The sequence below is a fragment of the Aaosphaeria arxii genome, assembly GCF_010015735.1.
Source record: "Aaosphaeria arxii CBS 175.79 unplaced genomic scaffold BU24scaffold_1, whole genome shotgun sequence".
Taxonomy (NCBI): Eukaryota; Fungi; Ascomycota; class Dothideomycetes; order Pleosporales; genus Aaosphaeria; species Aaosphaeria arxii.
The window spans coordinates 291929-308287 of record NW_022983474.1 but is presented as its reverse complement, the minus strand read 5'-3'; the positions used below and the strand labels follow the sequence as shown (position 1 = coordinate 308287).

The window sequence follows — 16359 nt, the reverse complement described above, 5'->3', positions numbered from 1 at the left end:
AGCTTGTCACCTATGTATTATGTCTCTTGGTGTTTACGTTTTCACGCTGCCTTCATGTACGTGAATGTATGTTATGTACCTAGGTATGTATTCGAACATACATGGACGAACTCACGGCCGACATGACCAAAAGCACCACAAGTCACGACGACACAATCACAACAGGTAAACAGCACATTACCACATAAACCCCGCGTACTTTCAACAAAATGCAAGACATTCCAGTCACCTATGTACATAAACACGGACCATCTAATCCGAGCTCAACCGCAAACTACTCAACCCCTCGCTCCTCACCCGCTGAACATGCTCCACCGCCTCGACAAGATACCCAACGAACCTCTCCGGGTTCTCCGTCGCAGGGAAATGCCCCAGCCCCTCCATCGTAACGTGCACCGCACCCTTGATCTTGTCCGCCGTCGCCTGCGCCGTCGCGGGCGTGTTCGACCAGTCGTACGCGCCCGTCAGCATGTAGACGGGGCAGGCGTTGGTGTCGATGGAGGCGACGCGGTCCCGGGCGTCGAAGCCCGAGAAGTAGAAGTCGAGGTCGCCGTGGAAGAGGCCGTGGGATTGCGAGGAGTAGGTGTGCCAGAGGAGGTTTTTGTTGGGGGTTGGGGTTTGAGGGGCCATCATCTAGGGAAACGGAAGGTTAGTGAGGGGGGATGGGTATGGGGAGGTGGGGAGGGGGACGTACGCCGTAGACCCATTCTGGGTTGAAGAGGGATTGGTTTACGTAGGGGGAGCGGTCGTGCCATTGGCGGTCCATGGAGAGGTATTCGCATCTGTGAGTTCGGAGGATCCGGAGTTAGTATGGCGTTTCACTGGTTCATTCACTATGGATGGATGTATGATGGGAGGAGATTGTGAGGGGAGGGAGAAAGTTACCCTTGAAGTGGAATCACGCCTGCGGCGCCGACCTCCTTATGTCTGATAGCAACCGCCAGACAGACCTGGCCCGCCATGCTCGCGCCGCAAATGATGGGCCGTCTCAACCCCAGCGTCTTGACGAACGCCGCAATGATGCCCACGTAGCTATCCTCCGTCGTCGTATGGGCCCCCGGAAGCAAGTTCTTCGACGGGAAGCTCCGCCCGTGGCCTGGGAGATCAAACGCATACATCGTGCACCGCTTCCGCATCCTCGCGTCGTTCATCACGCCGTGGTACTGTCGGCTGTCCGACCCCGCGGTGTGCAGGAACACAATGACCTGCTTCCCCTCGCCGGACGCCTCGTAGAAGATCTTGGTGCGGCCCCAGACGGGCGCATCGAGGAAGACGTACCGCCCGACCAGGTGGTCCTGCGTGGGTTCCTGGTACTCGTCTTCCTTAATGGGCCCCGCGTGGGCGTCGTGCGCGAGCTCCAGGACCCGTCGCCAGACGTGCGTCCACTGGGCCATGGAGGTTTGGGACCCGAGGACTTCGATGCCGGATTGCTTGATGTTCATGCCGTACATGCCCCAGTAGCTCTGGTACGGCGCCACGGGCACGGGCTTGAAGAATTGCTCCCATTGTTCGGGCAGGGCGGACAGCGTGAAGAGTGCGTCTTTGGAGGTGCCGGTGGAAGATTTGGCGGAGCCATTGGTCACGGTAATGAGGAGCGTGTTGTCAGAGCCGCTGGACTTGATGCCGAATGTCACGGGCTTGTCGATGGCGTTCGTGGTCGTGAATGCTTTGAGCTGGGGGTCCGATTGGAGGAGCTCGGTGAACTTGGACGAGCTGCCTGAAAGGGCGGAGGTGAGGTCCGACCAATTGGCGGACATGATTGCAGGTCGAGTTGATGGGGTCTCAATTGTCCTTTAGGTAGTAGATATGGTCAATTGGACTCGAATTGATGGTGTTTTCAAAGGGACAAAGTCAATTGCTGGAGGGAATGGAGGGAAGAAAGAAGAGGAGAGCTAAAGGGAGCTCAGTGAACCTCCGGGGTACGTAGATATATGGCAGATGGGCAGTGGAGGGTCCATAGCTCCGACAAGCTAACTGGAACTATCAAGTACATACGTATGCTAAGTATGAGGTCAGGCGGGGTAAAGGGAAGTGAAAACATTGATAATGGATGGTCACTCGTGGTGGATGGATGGAATGGATGGAGGGGAGAGAACCTGGAATGGTCGTTGGATGCGGGGTGAGGTGAGCCTCCCAATGCACGTGGGCATCCAGTTCGCCCTGGGATGCATCATGGTGGATGCATACTAAATAGAACGAAGGCGTACAACCACACCCATTGTAGATTCGTTGATGTGCAGGGTGGGGAAATAGTCTTATCCCTGCCTATGGTGACGATACAGTCGAATTGGACCGCTGGAATGTCTATTCGGAGCACATAAAGTACAACCGATAGACGCGGATATAACTGATGATACTGAAAGGATGGATGGTGGTTCGATGCGGAGAGATGGAAGCTCTCAATGGCTCTCTCTCGCCTCCAGGTCGGATGCGGGTTAACGCCGTCGATCATATGTACGAGGTAAAGATATCCCCAAGGCGGACAGGGATCCCATTGAGACCATTCGGCCATCTTCTCCATCCTCTCCCTCTCCCATCAAACCACTTTCAGCATGGTCTTCGCCTCGCCTCTTCGCCCTTGGTATTGCATCTGGCCTCCGTCACTACTGCCGGACGCTACCCGTTAGTCACAAGAATTGGTGGACATGAAATCTTGAAGGTGGTTCTACAATGACTTTATCCTACTTTTACCCAAACGTATTTGTACTCGTATCGAGTGATCATTGTTCCCGTGCTACAGACCTATCAGATCAGATAATGGCTACACCACGATGCTCTGTCCCACGACAAGATCCACTCCTTACGCATACCAACCCATGACAATCAATCGAGTGGCACATAGTCGTTTCCACCTTTGAGTTAGATGCATCACAGTACTGCATCAGGCCATTCCCAGTAACTAGCGAAAGTTTATGACGGAGCATTCTTCTCGCTTAGCACTTCCTAGGCCTAGATGTGTCGGTCTGTCACAGTTGTGGATACCCCACTACTCTCATATAAAAGATCCCATTCTGCATGTCACCACCATCTAAGACGTTGAATCACGTATGACAGTTGAAGACTCTCCCGAGAATCAATAGCGCCAAGGGGACAGGGACATTCGATCAGCGGGCTAGGAACACGGCAAATGTGAGAATTGAATGAATTGACGTTGCCGTTACGTCGCTTAGATTCCTCGGCGCAGCAATCACACGATTGCCATGGCTTTGTAAAGGAGTTCAGAAGAAATACATTGGAATAACAGCAGTGTCTTAGTCGAACGAAAATCATGTTATTACTTCCGCGCACAGAGGACCAAGCCAGACAACGTCAAAAAACTGACGGCGAGCTCGCCCATGCCTGGCTTGGATTCTACGAGCACTTCCACTGCTCGAATAAGCTCCATCCATAGCAATCAACTTGCCGCCCAAGATCCTTATCCGCATACGCTTCATCAATCATCTGTCCGATAGCAAAGAAACCCAGAGAAATATAGGGTATCCCGGCCCAATCCACGCTCAAATGCAGAATGACATCAAATATTGCTTAAAATGTCTCCTCCTCCTGCTCACCCTCGGCGGGAATCTCGAATCCTTCTTCTGTCGAGTATAGTATGGTCTGGATCTGCTTCAGCAGTCCCTCGTCCTTCTCTAGCTCTGGGTCGGCCTCCATGGCTTGTTGGATCAGGAGCTCAATGTCACGGAGCTTGCTGAAGTAGAAATCGCGTTCACGCTCGAGGCCGGTCACGGTCTCCTTCAGTACGTTGTTCTCCTCTCGTAGAGCGGCAACTGCAGCACCACCCGCAGCTCCTGCACCGGCTCCGAGGGGAGTTCGTGTCCTGGGTGCCGCCGAGTTGCTGGCAGCAGGCGCCCTTCGTGCAGCAGGTGCGCGGGCACCAGCACCGGGACCACCGCCAACGGCCTGTCCTTTGCGGCGGGCAACCGGGTCGTAGTCATGACCAGGGAAGTACTGGTCCCAGTATCGCTTCGTCCACTGGAGAAACTCCAAGTTGTCCTGCATCTTGCACTTCACGAGCTGTTCGACATGCATGGGTCGGTCAATCTGGTGCTTGGCGAATGTGTCTATAACCGCCGTGTGAGCTCACGTTCGAGGTATGAAGGGCAAAGGGAGGGCGGCAGAATCGTTCACGTACTCTGCAATATCTTGAAGTTTTGTAAATATGCATACTCGGTGTTCGCATTGAATTTGACTCTCGACATCGGTACATCGTCTGCATTTTCGTCAGTCGCTGAAGTAACAGGCATAGAAGGGATGCTCAAGGGAACTCACAATAGATGCTGTCGAAGATCTGGCAAAGCGCTGCTCTGTAATAGCCCTGTGTTAGCGCATGTCGTGCACTCCCCCTGAAGTCTGAAGCAGCAAATTTCGCATCCCGCCACCGCAGAGATATTCGAAAGGCCTGACGTACCCAGTACCGCATTGTTCGACTTTTGTGATGTTGAGTTGGAGCAGGTTGTTCAACCAAGCAACGAGTTCTTGTCTTAGAAAAGAATAGGAGGGTCAGTAGAGGTAAACACGGAGAAGAGGGGCCCAGAAAGTGTTGTTTGTGGCGCCTAGAGTTGCATACCTTGACTCTCCCATGGTGGAAATTGTTTGCAGAGAGTAATAATCGAAGATGTGAGAGTCTTAGGGATGTGAAGAAGGGAAAGGATGGCGACTTTGGGGTATCGTATGGAGTTGGAGGGTCGGTCTTGTTGATGTTGTGTTTATTCCATCTCGCCCCACTAAGAAACTAGGCGCCATGTCTTGCTTATCTAATGGCGCCAAGCCTCTTGTTTGTTCATCTCCGCAAAACAATAGAAGGCCCTAGATACCACCATGACGATCGACAAAGACTGCAAAGGAACTGAAAATATATCAAGACAAAAGTACTCACAGCTTTCAGAATTACTGTTCAAGGCCGCCACCTTTAGGAAATATGAACTGTCTAATAGGCTAACCAGATTCATTTCACTGTCTAATCTGCATTTTCTCTAATTGCCACAACCCCATCTGCTCAAATTCTTCATTTGCCAGGTGCATAGTGGCCCTCCTCCGGGTGAGGGACGTCAGATCGTTGTCTGCTTTCAAGACGTACAGCGGTGCTCTCTGTGTATTTGGGGGGGCCATTGGACTGTCCGGCCTTTCGTCTCTCGCCCAAGAAGGATGCAGCAACCCATATCAGCCAGACAACGCCAGCAACCACGCCATATGCAATCATCCCGGACCTCGAGCTCATGTTCATAGAGTCGGCTAGCATCAGTCCCAACCCTCCATTGATGATTCCCAACGTGATCACCAGTCGGCCGAGCCAAATGTGGCCGTAGGACCAAAATGTTCGGCTCTGATACTTTTTGAAGAGAGTATGATGGAGAAATCCGAGAAGAGGCTGGAAGAAAAGACAAGCTAGAACAACTATGCCAATGATTGGATGATAACTATTAAGCTGGGCGAACGTTAGCTGAGAACCTTCGACGACATCATATGAGGATACTTACAAGGTTGAACTCCTTTGCGAGGTACACACCAAGTCCAAATGCGACAATATAGACCACGTAGGCGAACACTTGGAAGACGGCATGGAACCATATCGCTCCGGGGAATGAAGAAAGTCGAATTGCAATGGCGCCGGCGGGAAAGAAGATCACGAAGGCGAGAGAAGCCAGTACGCCATGAGCGATAAGCATTTTTGTACGGTCTGTCGGACGTCCAGACAAACCACCACCAATAGGTGTAATGCTATTGCCAGAGTCATCACAGTAGTTGATCTCTTGTCTCTCTGTACCATGTGTTAGAGACGATCGATCTGAAAGCAGTGCAGCTAACTTACTATCCAAATCTCTTTCTCCATATGGTGGTCCCCATTGTCCTGTTGGGGAAGCAGTCGGGCTGGGTCCCCATTCGCTTTGCCATGCAGTTGGGCGACCCCATGGCCCCCTCGTCGTTCCACCGCTGTTGCCGCCGGTAGCTGTGGGTGATGCTCCCGCAGTGCTCTTAGCTGAGCCTGATACTGCCCCTCTAGGTATACAACTTGTAGGATTGGGTGTGCTTCCTCCTGTACCTGATGGTTGAGTATTGAGCAGTGGATTAACTTGGGATCCACCTTTTGCATTTGCAAAACTCCATGTAAATGAATCCCGGGCATCATGCTGTCCGATTCTCGCACCGGTGTCGTCTGAATTCTTTGGTCCTCCTGAGGATTGGGCTGCAAAAATGAATCGCCCGCTTTGACCAGTGAAGTCAACTTCACCACCCGACCAACTATTACAGTTCGAGCCTATGTATGATTTAGTAATGTTCATATTGGATGTATGAATGGGCCGACTTACACCGGACGTTCGCAATCATTTGACCATTCGAAACACCCGAACCTTCGAGCAGTGTGACCTGCGCATCGCCATTGAAGCTAGGCATGTTATGGCCGCTGGTTGTTCGAGGCGACAATGTTACGTTGTTGCCATCTGCGGAAGTATATATCAAGAACATGTTGGAGTTCCCCATCGTCGTGCCCTGTCCAAGTGCTGCCCATTCATAACTACTCGGCGCAGAAATTTGGAAGAAGATGTCTCCATTTCCAGAAGACGCAGTGCGCTCAGGGATGTTCAGCCTGAAGCACACATCCCCTTGACAGGCGCTGGCCACTTGCGCAGATGCGCCAGAAGCTGTCACTAGTCAGTAATTCGGTTTTGAACGAGAACCTGTCGACTTTACCTAGAGCCAAGAGCCCAGTAGCGAGCAAGTCTCTCGATGATGTCCTCATGGTGAGAGAAGAAGATGTAGGATGATGTTCAAAACAAAATGTAGTCTTCCCCTAAATCGAGAGAAATTGGTGGATGATAACGCCCCCAATGGATCAAGGGAGGACTAATATAGAAGTTGGGCAGGGAATAGTCTGACAGGCAATGTTCTCGCCGCACTGTGGCTCCTCAACAGGCTTATATCTCTGGTTCAGCAACGTGGAAGAGAGATGTATATGTACCAATTTTGATATTGCCCGTCTTTGGAATAGGATGAATGGCTCGGGCCATTAATTGCTTAAGAAGTACCAGCGGTCCAAGTAACCCCCTAAGCTGTTATGGACAGCGTCTGCGTACGAAACAAGGGACCGGAGCAACTTGGCCGCATACGGTCATCGCGGGGAGCCGTATGTACGGTTCGGTGTACACTTGAACAACGTCACAGTCCTCTCTCCACAAGAAAAGGTACACGCGTCATTTCGCAAGAAGACGCGAATTATTCCTCTATCAACCTATTGGGCTTTTAGCCTTATCACGAAAAGTGAGGGGGAAGCATACTGGGCAGTCTTGGACCTGGAATCGTGGTGGAGGCTGAGCGCAGCAGCGATGCCAACCTCATGCATCGGAGCCAATCAGCGAATTCCAATTCCACATCATTGGAGCTGGGGACAGGTCCGGCAGGTCAATCGCATGCATTTCTCTGTGATGTGGCCAAGGTTAAGCTCTTTGCTTGGGATCTGCGGGTGACGACCAACATTCGCTTTAGCACGTTTCAGCATCATGACCGCATCTGGGGTCTCTGAATTTCCTAGGTCAAAACCATAACAGAGTGTGTCGCACAGCTTCTTCAAGCCTTCTTGCAATGAGCCGACTCGCCGAGAATGTGACTTGTTCGCCCATGCAGAAAGCAATGTTTTACCTCAGCTGGTAGATCTCGGATGCTCGAGCACCACCAATGTGACGAACTGGCTTTGGGCAGTCATTCAATCCTCCCACTATCGGCTTCCTAAATCTGCAACCATCCCGACGAGAAGTGCAATTTGGGCTGTTGTTTGATTACTAACAGAGCGACATGAGATATTGGTTAACGGGCCTATTCACGATGTACAGCCACGCAATAATTTGATGGTGAACAAGTTAATCGGCCTCAAATGTCAACGTTCCTGTTCTTAACGTGAGAGCTATCCAAAACAAGCATTCAGTCAACGACTCGGCTCTACTATCTACAGACATTGTAATGTCACCACTCACTAGTGTAAATGTCCGAACGGGACGCTGCGTCCTCCTTGTAAAATCGACCACTAACATCGAACGATGTTTGCATTTGACTATCCTCTTGTCAACGTGCACTCGGCTGCTTGGCCGGACAAACCTCCTTTCATCCTTGGCAACAGGAACAGCCGCGTTGATGAAAACAGTTACTCATCACATTTCCAATCAGCATGACCTCATTGGCATTCGAAAACATCAGACATCCAAGAAAGCACTCGGCCTTATGTTCCGACCAATATCTAACGCTATGGACAATGAACGTCTTGGCCTGCCTCAGTATCAGTCTGTTCATTGAATTGCCGCGTCCCAAAGACACCCGACAACTCGGCAGCCATTCGCTCAGCCACAGTATATTTGTCACGATGCTTGAGCCTCGTGCATGTCCTAGAAGTTTTGTAAGAAATTCATAAGCGGATGAATTGTTAGCCGCGACTTTGTTTTAGAAAAAGGCAATGGAACAACATGTGGAGTTCCAGTAGCTCATTGGTCTGTTAATTAACGTGCGACCAGGAGGTGACTATCCTGCAAGCGACCTACGCCACAGAGTATAGCTCCCCAAACCCCAAAATGAATTCACCGATACACAACGACTACGATCATTTTAGCCTCGATGGACTCGTTGGTGAGGAAAGCGACTAGGTTTATTTCCTCTATGGTGTCGGAAGCAAACCGTTAGGTACAGAGTAGGCTGTGCAAGATGCCAGATACATTTATACCAAGCCAAGAGCAGCATTACATGATTGGAAATCAGAGATCTATACAACATTTCCACCCCAGATTGCGGTAGCGGGAGCGCTAGACTTGAGATTCACGACACTTTATTCCGAGTTAGATGGACTTGCAAGGACAGCTTCGCTGCGCCTCAGGTCGCTTGCACTTAACCCTTGCCAGAACGCGGAGCGATGTCTGCATTAGTGAAAGCCTCCAGTGTACTTTATTACACTGACTTCCTCTTCTGTCCTTACCTGGAAAGACAACAATGAAGACATGTCTATCCACTTAGCTGGTGACTACATTGCAGTACCGGATATACGTGTATCTCCGTGCAACCTTCAACCATAGATAGGAATGCTTCGGTTGGAATAATGTTAAGTCAATGTTGGCCGAAGTAGGGACGAATGTTCCACCGACTGAAGTATGAGACCTTCTTCTTTCTGATGCAAGGTCTTCGAAAGAAGAAGAGCAATCACGATATTTTCCATCTGGCGGTGTAGAGTCGTAGGAATCGAATTGACATGGTGGAAGCCAACAATGGCATCTTTGGCTTCAATCATTGATATGCAGAGTGCCTTTGAAGGATACTACAAGGACCAAATCAAAGTTGTGTATTATTACAGGAACTGATATTCTATTCTATTCAATGTGGGTATCTCCGTTTTTGTCTATCTCTTCTGTGCATTACTCTATCCTTCAATTACTTTTGTTTTATTTTGTTGTTCGCATCAAAGCGGATATTCGGATTGATGCATCTACTGAGCCTCGTTGTCCAACTTCTGGTCAGCAACGACCTGCTCCTCGGTGACGTACACCTCGTGGCTCTTCTCGAGCTCGGAAAGGATGATCCAGGTGGGGAAGATGCAGAGGACAGTGATGCCGAAGTTGAGGCCAATGCTGACGAAATGGTTTGCGTTGCCCTCAGACTGCATAGCCCAAGCCACAGTCTGTCCAAGCGCCTCAACACCTCGCAAGATACCAGTGAGATGGCTCAAGTTGGAGAGATCGGTTGCGTACTGTCCAACGAGCCAGTACAGGAACTGCTGGAACGCCTGTCCACCAAACTGCCAGAAGAAAACGAGAGCGTAGCTCTTTCCGAAACCGCCCTGGAACCAATCGAAAACGGGGGCCTCGGCAGCATCGTAGAACTGCTTCTGCAGGATGGTGGCCCAGATCCAGGTGCCGATGAGGATGGTGACAATGGAGATGAAAGCGACGCGGGCACGGGTCTTGATGTGGATCTTCTGGTTGTCCAGGAGGTAGGCGATGATGAAGGAGCTGAAGATTCCGGAGAAGTTGGTGAAGAACGAGGAGAAAGCGCGGGAGCGGACCGTGAAGTAGGTTGTCAACCATGTGCTCATGAAGCCGTTGTAGAAGTAGCTGATGAAGAAGGCAGGGAGCAAAAGAAGGATCCTGCGGCTGACGAACAATTTTCCGACAGCCTTGAACTCGCCCAACCACGTAGGGGCTTTTGAGGTGACGACCTTCGTACCATCCTTACGCCAGACTTTGCTTGCGGGAGAGAGACACAGTGCAATCGGAAGACCAAGGCACATAAGGACGATGAAGACGATGTATGTCGAGGAAGAGACGGAGCCTGCCGTCTTACGGTTGGCGTTCAATCCCAAGTTGATAGCGCCACCCACGATGGGTCCAGAAGCCTTAGCAGTCTGCCAGATAGCAAGGAAGAAGGCACGGTCTTTGGGCGAGGGGTATCCGATAATAATGGCAGCCTCGGCAGCCCAGAAGAAACCTGCTGAGACACCACATAGCGCGCTGCCGAAGAGAAGGAACCAGGTGTTGGAGCTGACGTTGTTGGTGTAGAGACCGGCGCCGTACAATGGGTAGCCAATTGCACCCAATGCAAGACCATATTTCAGGCCAATGCGGTTGTTGATGGCACCAGCCGCTGCACAGAAGACGGCGAACAGTCCATAGAGCAATGCGTTGGCTGCAGATACAGCAAATGGCTTAGCAGCACCACCAGCCTATGAACTCGTTAGTATCTTTCCACACAAAAAGACATGAGATGTACATTGACATCTCACGTATACAATTACATACGCCAAGGCCACCCAACGCATCCCACATGCCCGGGGCAGTGAATGACACACCACTGGCGACAATGATCTGGAAAGGAACGGACCGAAAGAAGGAATACGACTTTCGGATCGAGCCCGCAGGCTCGGAAGCTGAAGTACCGGTCGACATGGCGAAGGATTGATGATGCGAGACTATTTCACGGAATGTTCGACAAGAGACAACGAAGAGGCAATCCACGACAATATAAGCACATATGTATTAATTGATGGCACTAGTGTTTTGCCATTTTGATGTTGAGAGTCACTGGCGCCGGGCCGAAAACTTTTCGCAGAGCACGCAATCGACCATGTAAAAACCTAAACGCATTGTACGGACCATTTGTGTGTCATGAACTCATTGAATGTCAAGAAAAAAACCCTGCACTCAAGCTTCCTGGACTAGCTTACCCGTCATAGGCGTTCTCGAATTTCCCAATCCAGGGTCTAGGCATCCGATGGTCGCTGACGTGCTCGTGGTAGTGGAGCCTTTCATCAACTAAACGAGCCCAACACCAAGGTTTAACCCGATGTCATGGAAGACTCTACAAGCAAGATTGGCAAAGTCTGGTCTGTATATGGGAAAGCTTCTAGAAGCATTGTCTCAATCTACGTTAGGAACGAAACCTAATCAAACAATTATGCCAAGTTCAACATTATTGAAGTTTCAGCATCCAAGATCTCGCGTTCGTACAAGAATACGCCTCACGGATGCTTGTATCCTTCATGTACAATGCTCTACAGAAAGGTCATTGAACTATGGAATTGACCTCAAGCTTCTCCAACTGTTACTTTGGATACTGCATTGAAGTGTGGGGCATTGCATCCGGATGTATGGGGCCACCGAATCAAACCTCTGGTCAACTATACAATTATTCTTCAGATCTATATTTTCCAAAGGACCGGAAGGATGTGGAGCCTATGTCTTTGGGGTAAGTAATCACAGATTAGCCAGTGTTCTGGCGAAGGAGTGGTACTCTCAGTCTCAGTCCGATCCTTGGCGCTTGGTCTTGAACTGTGAATATTCTTCTCGTACACCTCTAGGATATCCGGAAGATGGCTATTCCTCGCAGCCAAAAGGATTTCGGATCGAGGACCAGGAGGCGAACAAAGGTTTGCGGATCGTCCAACTGACACCGCGTCGGGAGATAATCGGCAGCCTGCAAGCGCAGCCACTGGCGCTGGGACTAGCAAAACCTACCGAGACTAGGGTCGCATGGTCTTCCATCAGATATCAAACGAAGCCTTGGGGAAAGGGAATACCCGTCGAATCTGATACAGCACTACCTACTTCCCGTCCTCTGGCCCGGTTTAACAATAATGGTTCCTGAGGGTCTTCAGCCACTTTCTAGGTCTAGGCTTCGCAGATCGCTTTCTGTCGGTCCAATCTTGACACTGAGTCAAGAATATTGAGACACTGATGAGCAATTTGAGAAATTGGTCAGGTAATTACTCTTATTGTTCTCTGCCTGGCAGACTCTTCTTCGACGAAAGGATGAATGCTCAAAACAATTCGAGAAATAATTAGGACCAAAAGGCCCTTGCTGCATACGATTGAAGGAACTATAGAATTGAACCCGTCATCATTCGAAATGCTAAATGCTTCTAGAAGCCGAAAACGTTCTTGTCCTCTTCATACCCCCAATCTCGCAAGGCCGGTAATGCAGCCTTCTGTATCATGGCAGGTGGCCCACAGAGGAACACTCCCGCGCCTTCTCCAGGCGCGAAGAGACTTTCCTTGACGATATCTGCATTGACGTGACCTTTAGCACCCTTCCAATCATCGTTAGGGTGACTCAAAACATGCGTAATCTTCAACTGCCCTTGGCTGTCCTTCTCAAATTTATCTAGATCTTCCCTCAGCAATATGTCTTTTTCCGACTTGTTCGCGTCTATGACTCGGATCTTCGTCTTGTCGTTCTCAGAGAGGAGTATACGGGCGATGAGTGAGTAGCCTGGGGTCAGCCCGCTTCCACCAAGGATGAGCGAGACTTTGTTGAAGGTGTATTCCTTGGATGATATGGTGAAGGACCCGTTGCCGTTGTACACTATTTCTCCAGTGGGGCCCCGGATCTCAACTTCTTCACCAATAGGGATGCAGTCGAGAATATTGGACATGGCTCCACCAGGTTGGTCACTGGTGGGGAAGTAGGTTTTAACCGTCACGTCGAACGTACCGACGCCATCCCGTAGACCTGCATTCCCGTCGCTACTGCCGCCTGATACTGGCGGGAGCACCGGCTTCGTTGGTGTGTAGGACCGAACGAGCATCTTATCCATTAGATGAAATCCGACCTGGATATGTTGACATGTGCCAAGCCCAAGATCAGTCTTACCGTCCGAAAGATGGAAGGTGTATGTTCGTGTATCGTCCGAGATGGATTTACGATCTACTAACTTGACTGGAACCCAGCGATGCTTTTGCAAGGTCATCTTTTCTGCAGCCTTGGATGAATTGGCCTTCTCCTTTGCAGCTGCCTCGGCACTCTTCTTGATAAACGTTTTTGCTTTGTCAGTGACAACGCCGAGTATACATTCTGTCGTCATTTGGTTAGAAATTTAGCATACATGATTGTATGAAGGGTAAGGCTTACCATTAAGCTTCTTGTAAGCGTACTCATCATGGATACTAGCGAATTCATCGCTGGTTTCCTGGTGCACTTTACCACCATGGTTCGTGATGGCAGCTTTGCCGCCAGGATGCCACGCAAGCACGCTCGTCGCGTCATACACTTTCCCGTCCACAACTAACCAACAGTCATCCTCTGTATTATGTTTTTCGATTTCCTCCCTCGTGAATTGCTTTTCCGGCGCACCGGCCTCCTGTTTAGCGTTGGCGATCTGGTTTTCCACACTAGGCTTCATCCAACCACCTTCGCCTGTCGCCGGTTCAACTGGGTGACGAAATAGTATGCAAGCTACGTCAGAGTCCTCCTCTTGCGTGATCTCGCCCTTAACCTGATACCAGCAATTGTTCATCATGCCCATCACGTTCCAATTGTGCTGCTCGGGCTGGGTGTTCTTGAATACATTGAAGCACCGCACGATGATGCTTCGCGATTGAAGCAAGTGCGAAATGCTGACATCGACGTGCCAATGGAGCCATGTCCAAAACTTATTGCCGTGCCGGATGGGAGCGTTTGGAAAGCGTCTGATGCAGTAAAGCCAGGTCGAGCCGTTATCGAGAGAGACCTCTACTCGCTGGACTTCGTGGCCACCGCCGTCGTAAGCAAATCCTTCGATTCGGTATGTTCGCCCCTTTCGAGCTTCCGTCAATGGGATGTTCTCGCCTTGGGCGGGTTTGACAATGACAGAGTTGAGGTTCTGCTCATTACACATTGTGCTAGGATGCCTGAATAGTGTCTCTGCGAAGTCGCCATCTTTTTCGGTCACGAAACTAGGCAGGACGCGATTATCCCAGATGTGGTAATAGGAATCGTTTTCTTTGTCGCTGACCCACACCCGCTTCAGCCATTTCACACAGCGGCCGCCCACATATCCAGGTATCATCAATCGTACGGGGTATCCGTGGTCGGGAGGTAAGGGAACGTCGTTCATCTCATATGCAAGTATCACGTCGTTCGTCGGATCCATGATGTAGTCGAAGGGAATACAAGTGGCATACTTGCCTTCGCTCGGATTATCTGCGCCCTCGAAGTGGACCCAATGTCTCTCCCCTTCAGGCATCTTCTCTGGCACTCCAGCAGCAAGAAGCACATCCCGAAGAAGCGGACCCTTCCAGTATGCACAGCTGACGCCTCCTGAGCCCCAATTGAATCCCTTAGAACGCTTGATCATATTGAGCTCCTTGCGGCGGTTGCCATCACATGCCAGAGCTACGGGGATGTTGATGGTGTCAAAGTTGTGCTTCAGTTCGTTCATGCTCAACTTGAGTTTTCCGTCGTTGATGTCAAGTTCGTGGAATTCCCACAGGATGCGAGGGACCGCACCGTGGTTTCGAACGTAATGCAATTCATTTGGCGTGATCAGGCCGGCGTCGAATAGGCGCGTCAGTTGAGGTTCGGCATTTAGTGGATGTTTGCCAGTGAGCCTGATGAGGTCGTCTGAGCGAGGCAGCCAGTTATCTGGGGAGAACTGATCCGCCTCGTCTATGGTAATCGTAGTACGATTATTCTTCTGTGGACTTTGTCTTTTGCCGTCGTTCTGCTCCAGCTTCTGTATATAGTTCTTTTCGTGCTCGAGAGCTTTGAGGAGTGCGATCTCTTGCGGCGAGTATTTCTCGCGGAGTTTCTCGTACTCTGACTGTTCATTGTTCGACTCCTCGCTCGAATATCCAGAGTCTTCCGCTGCACCCCCAGCATATGCGTCGTGATGCTTCTTGCCCTCACCATTGTCTCTCTTCCACCTTTCCTCATGGCCTGGCTCTACATCTTGCTTTCCGTCTTTGGGGTCGTCTTTCTCTACCTCGTCTCCGCCATCTCCTTTCCGCCTCTTCTTCTCCGCCTCTTCCTCTTCTTTCTTCCTCTTCTGGATGTTCGCCGGCCAAGGCTCCTTATTCCTCACCCAGTCCTCCGTGCAATCAAGCACATACCTCCACCCAATCGACCTATCCGCCGGATGTCTGAGATGCAGATCCGGCTCCCCTTGAATCAAGTCGCGGAAAGTGATAAGATCGCCCTTCTCCCGTCGTTGCCTCAGCTGTTCGTACTCCCGGCGTGCCTCCTCGATGTACCGGTCACCTTCTTCATCGACACGCTGCTCGTCAGAAGGGTGCGTTAGCCCTGGCTTTCGGTCGTCCCGGTTCACGTATCCGATTCGATGTTCGTTGGCCTGCGTCCAGTCGGGTTCTTGTTTGATTTCTTCACGGGTTGAGCCGGGGTGGGCGGTCACTTCTACGCGCCACGGGATTTGAGGCATGGTGCTTGGATTGGTAGAGTCACGGCGGGGAGGGTGCGATGCAGGTCGAAATGGGCGAGGACAAGGAAGAATTGGTTGAACTACAATATGGCAGAGAAATCATATAGTATTATATGATTCACAATCCATCGAAATTCAAGTGAGCATCATAGAAACAGAGCTATACCTGCACCCAACATTCGACAAAACAACCCGGCGAATCCGAGAACCAAGCTATTATGCTATAGATATTGGAAAATCCCACCCCAGAGTCGCTTTCCATGCGCTGGCGTGACCTGAATAAACATAAACATGGTAAGGATGTCATCATGATGCAGGGCTAACTCGAGTTAGTGGGAGTGCTAACATGCAGAAAGCTTCGACGTTGGAAGTGCTTAATGGTACCGCACTTGGACATTTCCGCGGAGACTGGTAGGACAGGATGTGCTAGCTGCAGCGAGAATCTGGGGAAGAACGGAAGGGGATATATAAAGTTTTCTGGTGTCTAAATGCAGATTGAATGCTAGTAACTACATAATAAGATGGAATTTTGGCATTGTAGGGCTCTCGTGGAATTGTTTTGATTTTTGGGGTTTTTAGATTTGCTGTTCTTTGTGGTCCGAAGTCAACCACAGTTCCAGATATCCGTCATCGTTGTTAACAGATAAACAATTTAAAATGTCCCACGCATTTGCTGGGTCATAAATGAAAAATTCAAAAAG

The 16359-nt window shown here is 50.4% G+C and overlaps 6 protein-coding genes across 6 annotated transcripts; 1 reads left to right on the top strand and 5 right to left on the bottom strand.

Annotated features, from left to right (window-relative positions):
* Positions 1 to 26: 26 nt before the first annotated feature.
* BU24DRAFT_1530 (alpha/beta-hydrolase) lies at positions 27 to 1963 on the bottom strand. The gene is made up of 3 exons (XM_033521291.1): positions 886 to 1963; positions 695 to 782; positions 27 to 633 (listed from the first exon to the last, which is right to left on the bottom strand). Exons 1-3 carry the CDS (start codon positions 1755 to 1757, stop codon positions 253 to 255), a joined length of 1341 nt encoding a protein of 446 aa, XP_033388795.1. The 5' UTR covers positions 1758 to 1963; the 3' UTR covers positions 27 to 252.
* A 1181-nt stretch (positions 1964 to 3144) lies between these two features.
* On the bottom strand, positions 3145 to 4664 carry BU24DRAFT_416141 (uncharacterized protein). Its single transcript, XM_033526376.1, has 5 exons — positions 4568 to 4664; positions 4409 to 4480; positions 4270 to 4304; positions 4133 to 4210; positions 3145 to 4061 (listed from the first exon to the last, which is right to left on the bottom strand). Exons 1-5 carry the CDS (start codon positions 4579 to 4581, stop codon positions 3526 to 3528), a joined length of 735 nt encoding a protein of 244 aa, XP_033388794.1. The 5' UTR covers positions 4582 to 4664; the 3' UTR covers positions 3145 to 3525.
* Positions 4665 to 5005: 341 nt separating this feature from the next.
* On the bottom strand, positions 5006 to 6739 carry BU24DRAFT_403563 (iron reductase domain protein; the record flags this gene model as incomplete). Its single annotated transcript, XM_033525576.1, has 5 exons — positions 5006 to 5368; positions 5478 to 5758; positions 5810 to 6256; positions 6309 to 6641; positions 6691 to 6739. 5 exons carry the CDS (start codon positions 6737 to 6739, stop codon positions 5006 to 5008), a joined length of 1473 nt encoding a protein of 490 aa, XP_033388793.1.
* A 2597-nt stretch (positions 6740 to 9336) lies between these two features.
* Positions 9337 to 10941, bottom strand: BU24DRAFT_487072 (MFS general substrate transporter). Its single transcript, XM_033533424.1, has 2 exons — positions 10767 to 10941; positions 9337 to 10690 (listed from the first exon to the last, which is right to left on the bottom strand). The coding sequence occupies exons 1-2, from the start codon at positions 10911 to 10913 to the stop codon at positions 9458 to 9460; spliced, it is 1380 nt and encodes a 459-aa protein (XP_033388792.1). The 5' UTR covers positions 10914 to 10941; the 3' UTR covers positions 9337 to 9457.
* Positions 10942 to 11420: 479 nt separating this feature from the next.
* Positions 11421 to 12248, top strand: BU24DRAFT_1496 (uncharacterized protein). The gene has a single exon (XM_033521241.1). The coding sequence runs from the start codon at positions 11611 to 11613 to the stop codon at positions 12109 to 12111; it is 501 nt and encodes a 166-aa protein (XP_033388791.1). The 5' UTR covers positions 11421 to 11610; the 3' UTR covers positions 12112 to 12248.
* Positions 12121 to 15823, bottom strand: BU24DRAFT_382381 (uncharacterized protein). Its single transcript, XM_033524767.1, has 2 exons — positions 13375 to 15823; positions 12121 to 13317 (listed from the first exon to the last, which is right to left on the bottom strand). Exons 1-2 carry the CDS (start codon positions 15656 to 15658, stop codon positions 12386 to 12388), a joined length of 3216 nt encoding a protein of 1071 aa, XP_033388790.1. The 5' UTR covers positions 15659 to 15823; the 3' UTR covers positions 12121 to 12385.
* Between the last annotated feature and the right edge of the window lie 536 nt (positions 15824 to 16359).

Excerpts from the sequence above, each read along its gene's own strand:
- BU24DRAFT_1530 (XM_033521291.1), bottom strand. The coding sequence starts at position 1,757 with ATGTCCGCCAATTGGTCGGACCTCACCTCCGCCCTTTCAGGCAGCTCG. Across the intron at positions 783-885 it reads GGCGTGATTCCACTTCAAGG|ATGCGAATACCTCTCCATGG; the intron begins GTAACTTTCTCC and ends CCGAACTCACAG. Across the intron at positions 634-694 it reads ACCCAGAATGGGTCTACGGC|ATGATGGCCCCTCAAACCCC; the intron begins GTACGTCCCCCT and ends CCGTTTCCCTAG.
- BU24DRAFT_416141 (XM_033526376.1), bottom strand. Across the intron at positions 4,305-4,408 it reads GTCGAACAATGCGGTACTGG|AGCAGCGCTTTGCCAGATCT; the intron begins GTACGTCAGGCC and ends GGGCTATTACAG. Across the intron at positions 4,211-4,269 it reads GATCTTCGACAGCATCTATT|ACGATGTACCGATGTCGAGA; the intron begins GTGAGTTCCCTT and ends ACGAAAATGCAG.
- BU24DRAFT_487072 (XM_033533424.1), bottom strand. The coding sequence starts at position 10,913 with ATGTCGACCGGTACTTCAGCTTCCGAGCCTGCGGGCTCGATCCGAAAG. Across the intron at positions 10,691-10,766 it reads ATGCGTTGGGTGGCCTTGGC|GCTGGTGGTGCTGCTAAGCC; the intron begins GTATGTAATTGT and ends ACGAGTTCATAG.
- BU24DRAFT_1496 (XM_033521241.1), top strand. The coding sequence starts at position 11,611 with ATGTATGGGGCCACCGAATCAAACCTCTGGTCAACTATACAATTATTC.
- BU24DRAFT_382381 (XM_033524767.1), bottom strand. The coding sequence starts at position 15,658 with ATGCCTCAAATCCCGTGGCGCGTAGAAGTGACCGCCCACCCCGGCTCA. Across the intron at positions 13,318-13,374 it reads CGCTTACAAGAAGCTTAATG|AATGTATACTCGGCGTTGTC; the intron begins GTAAGCCTTACC and ends AAATGACGACAG.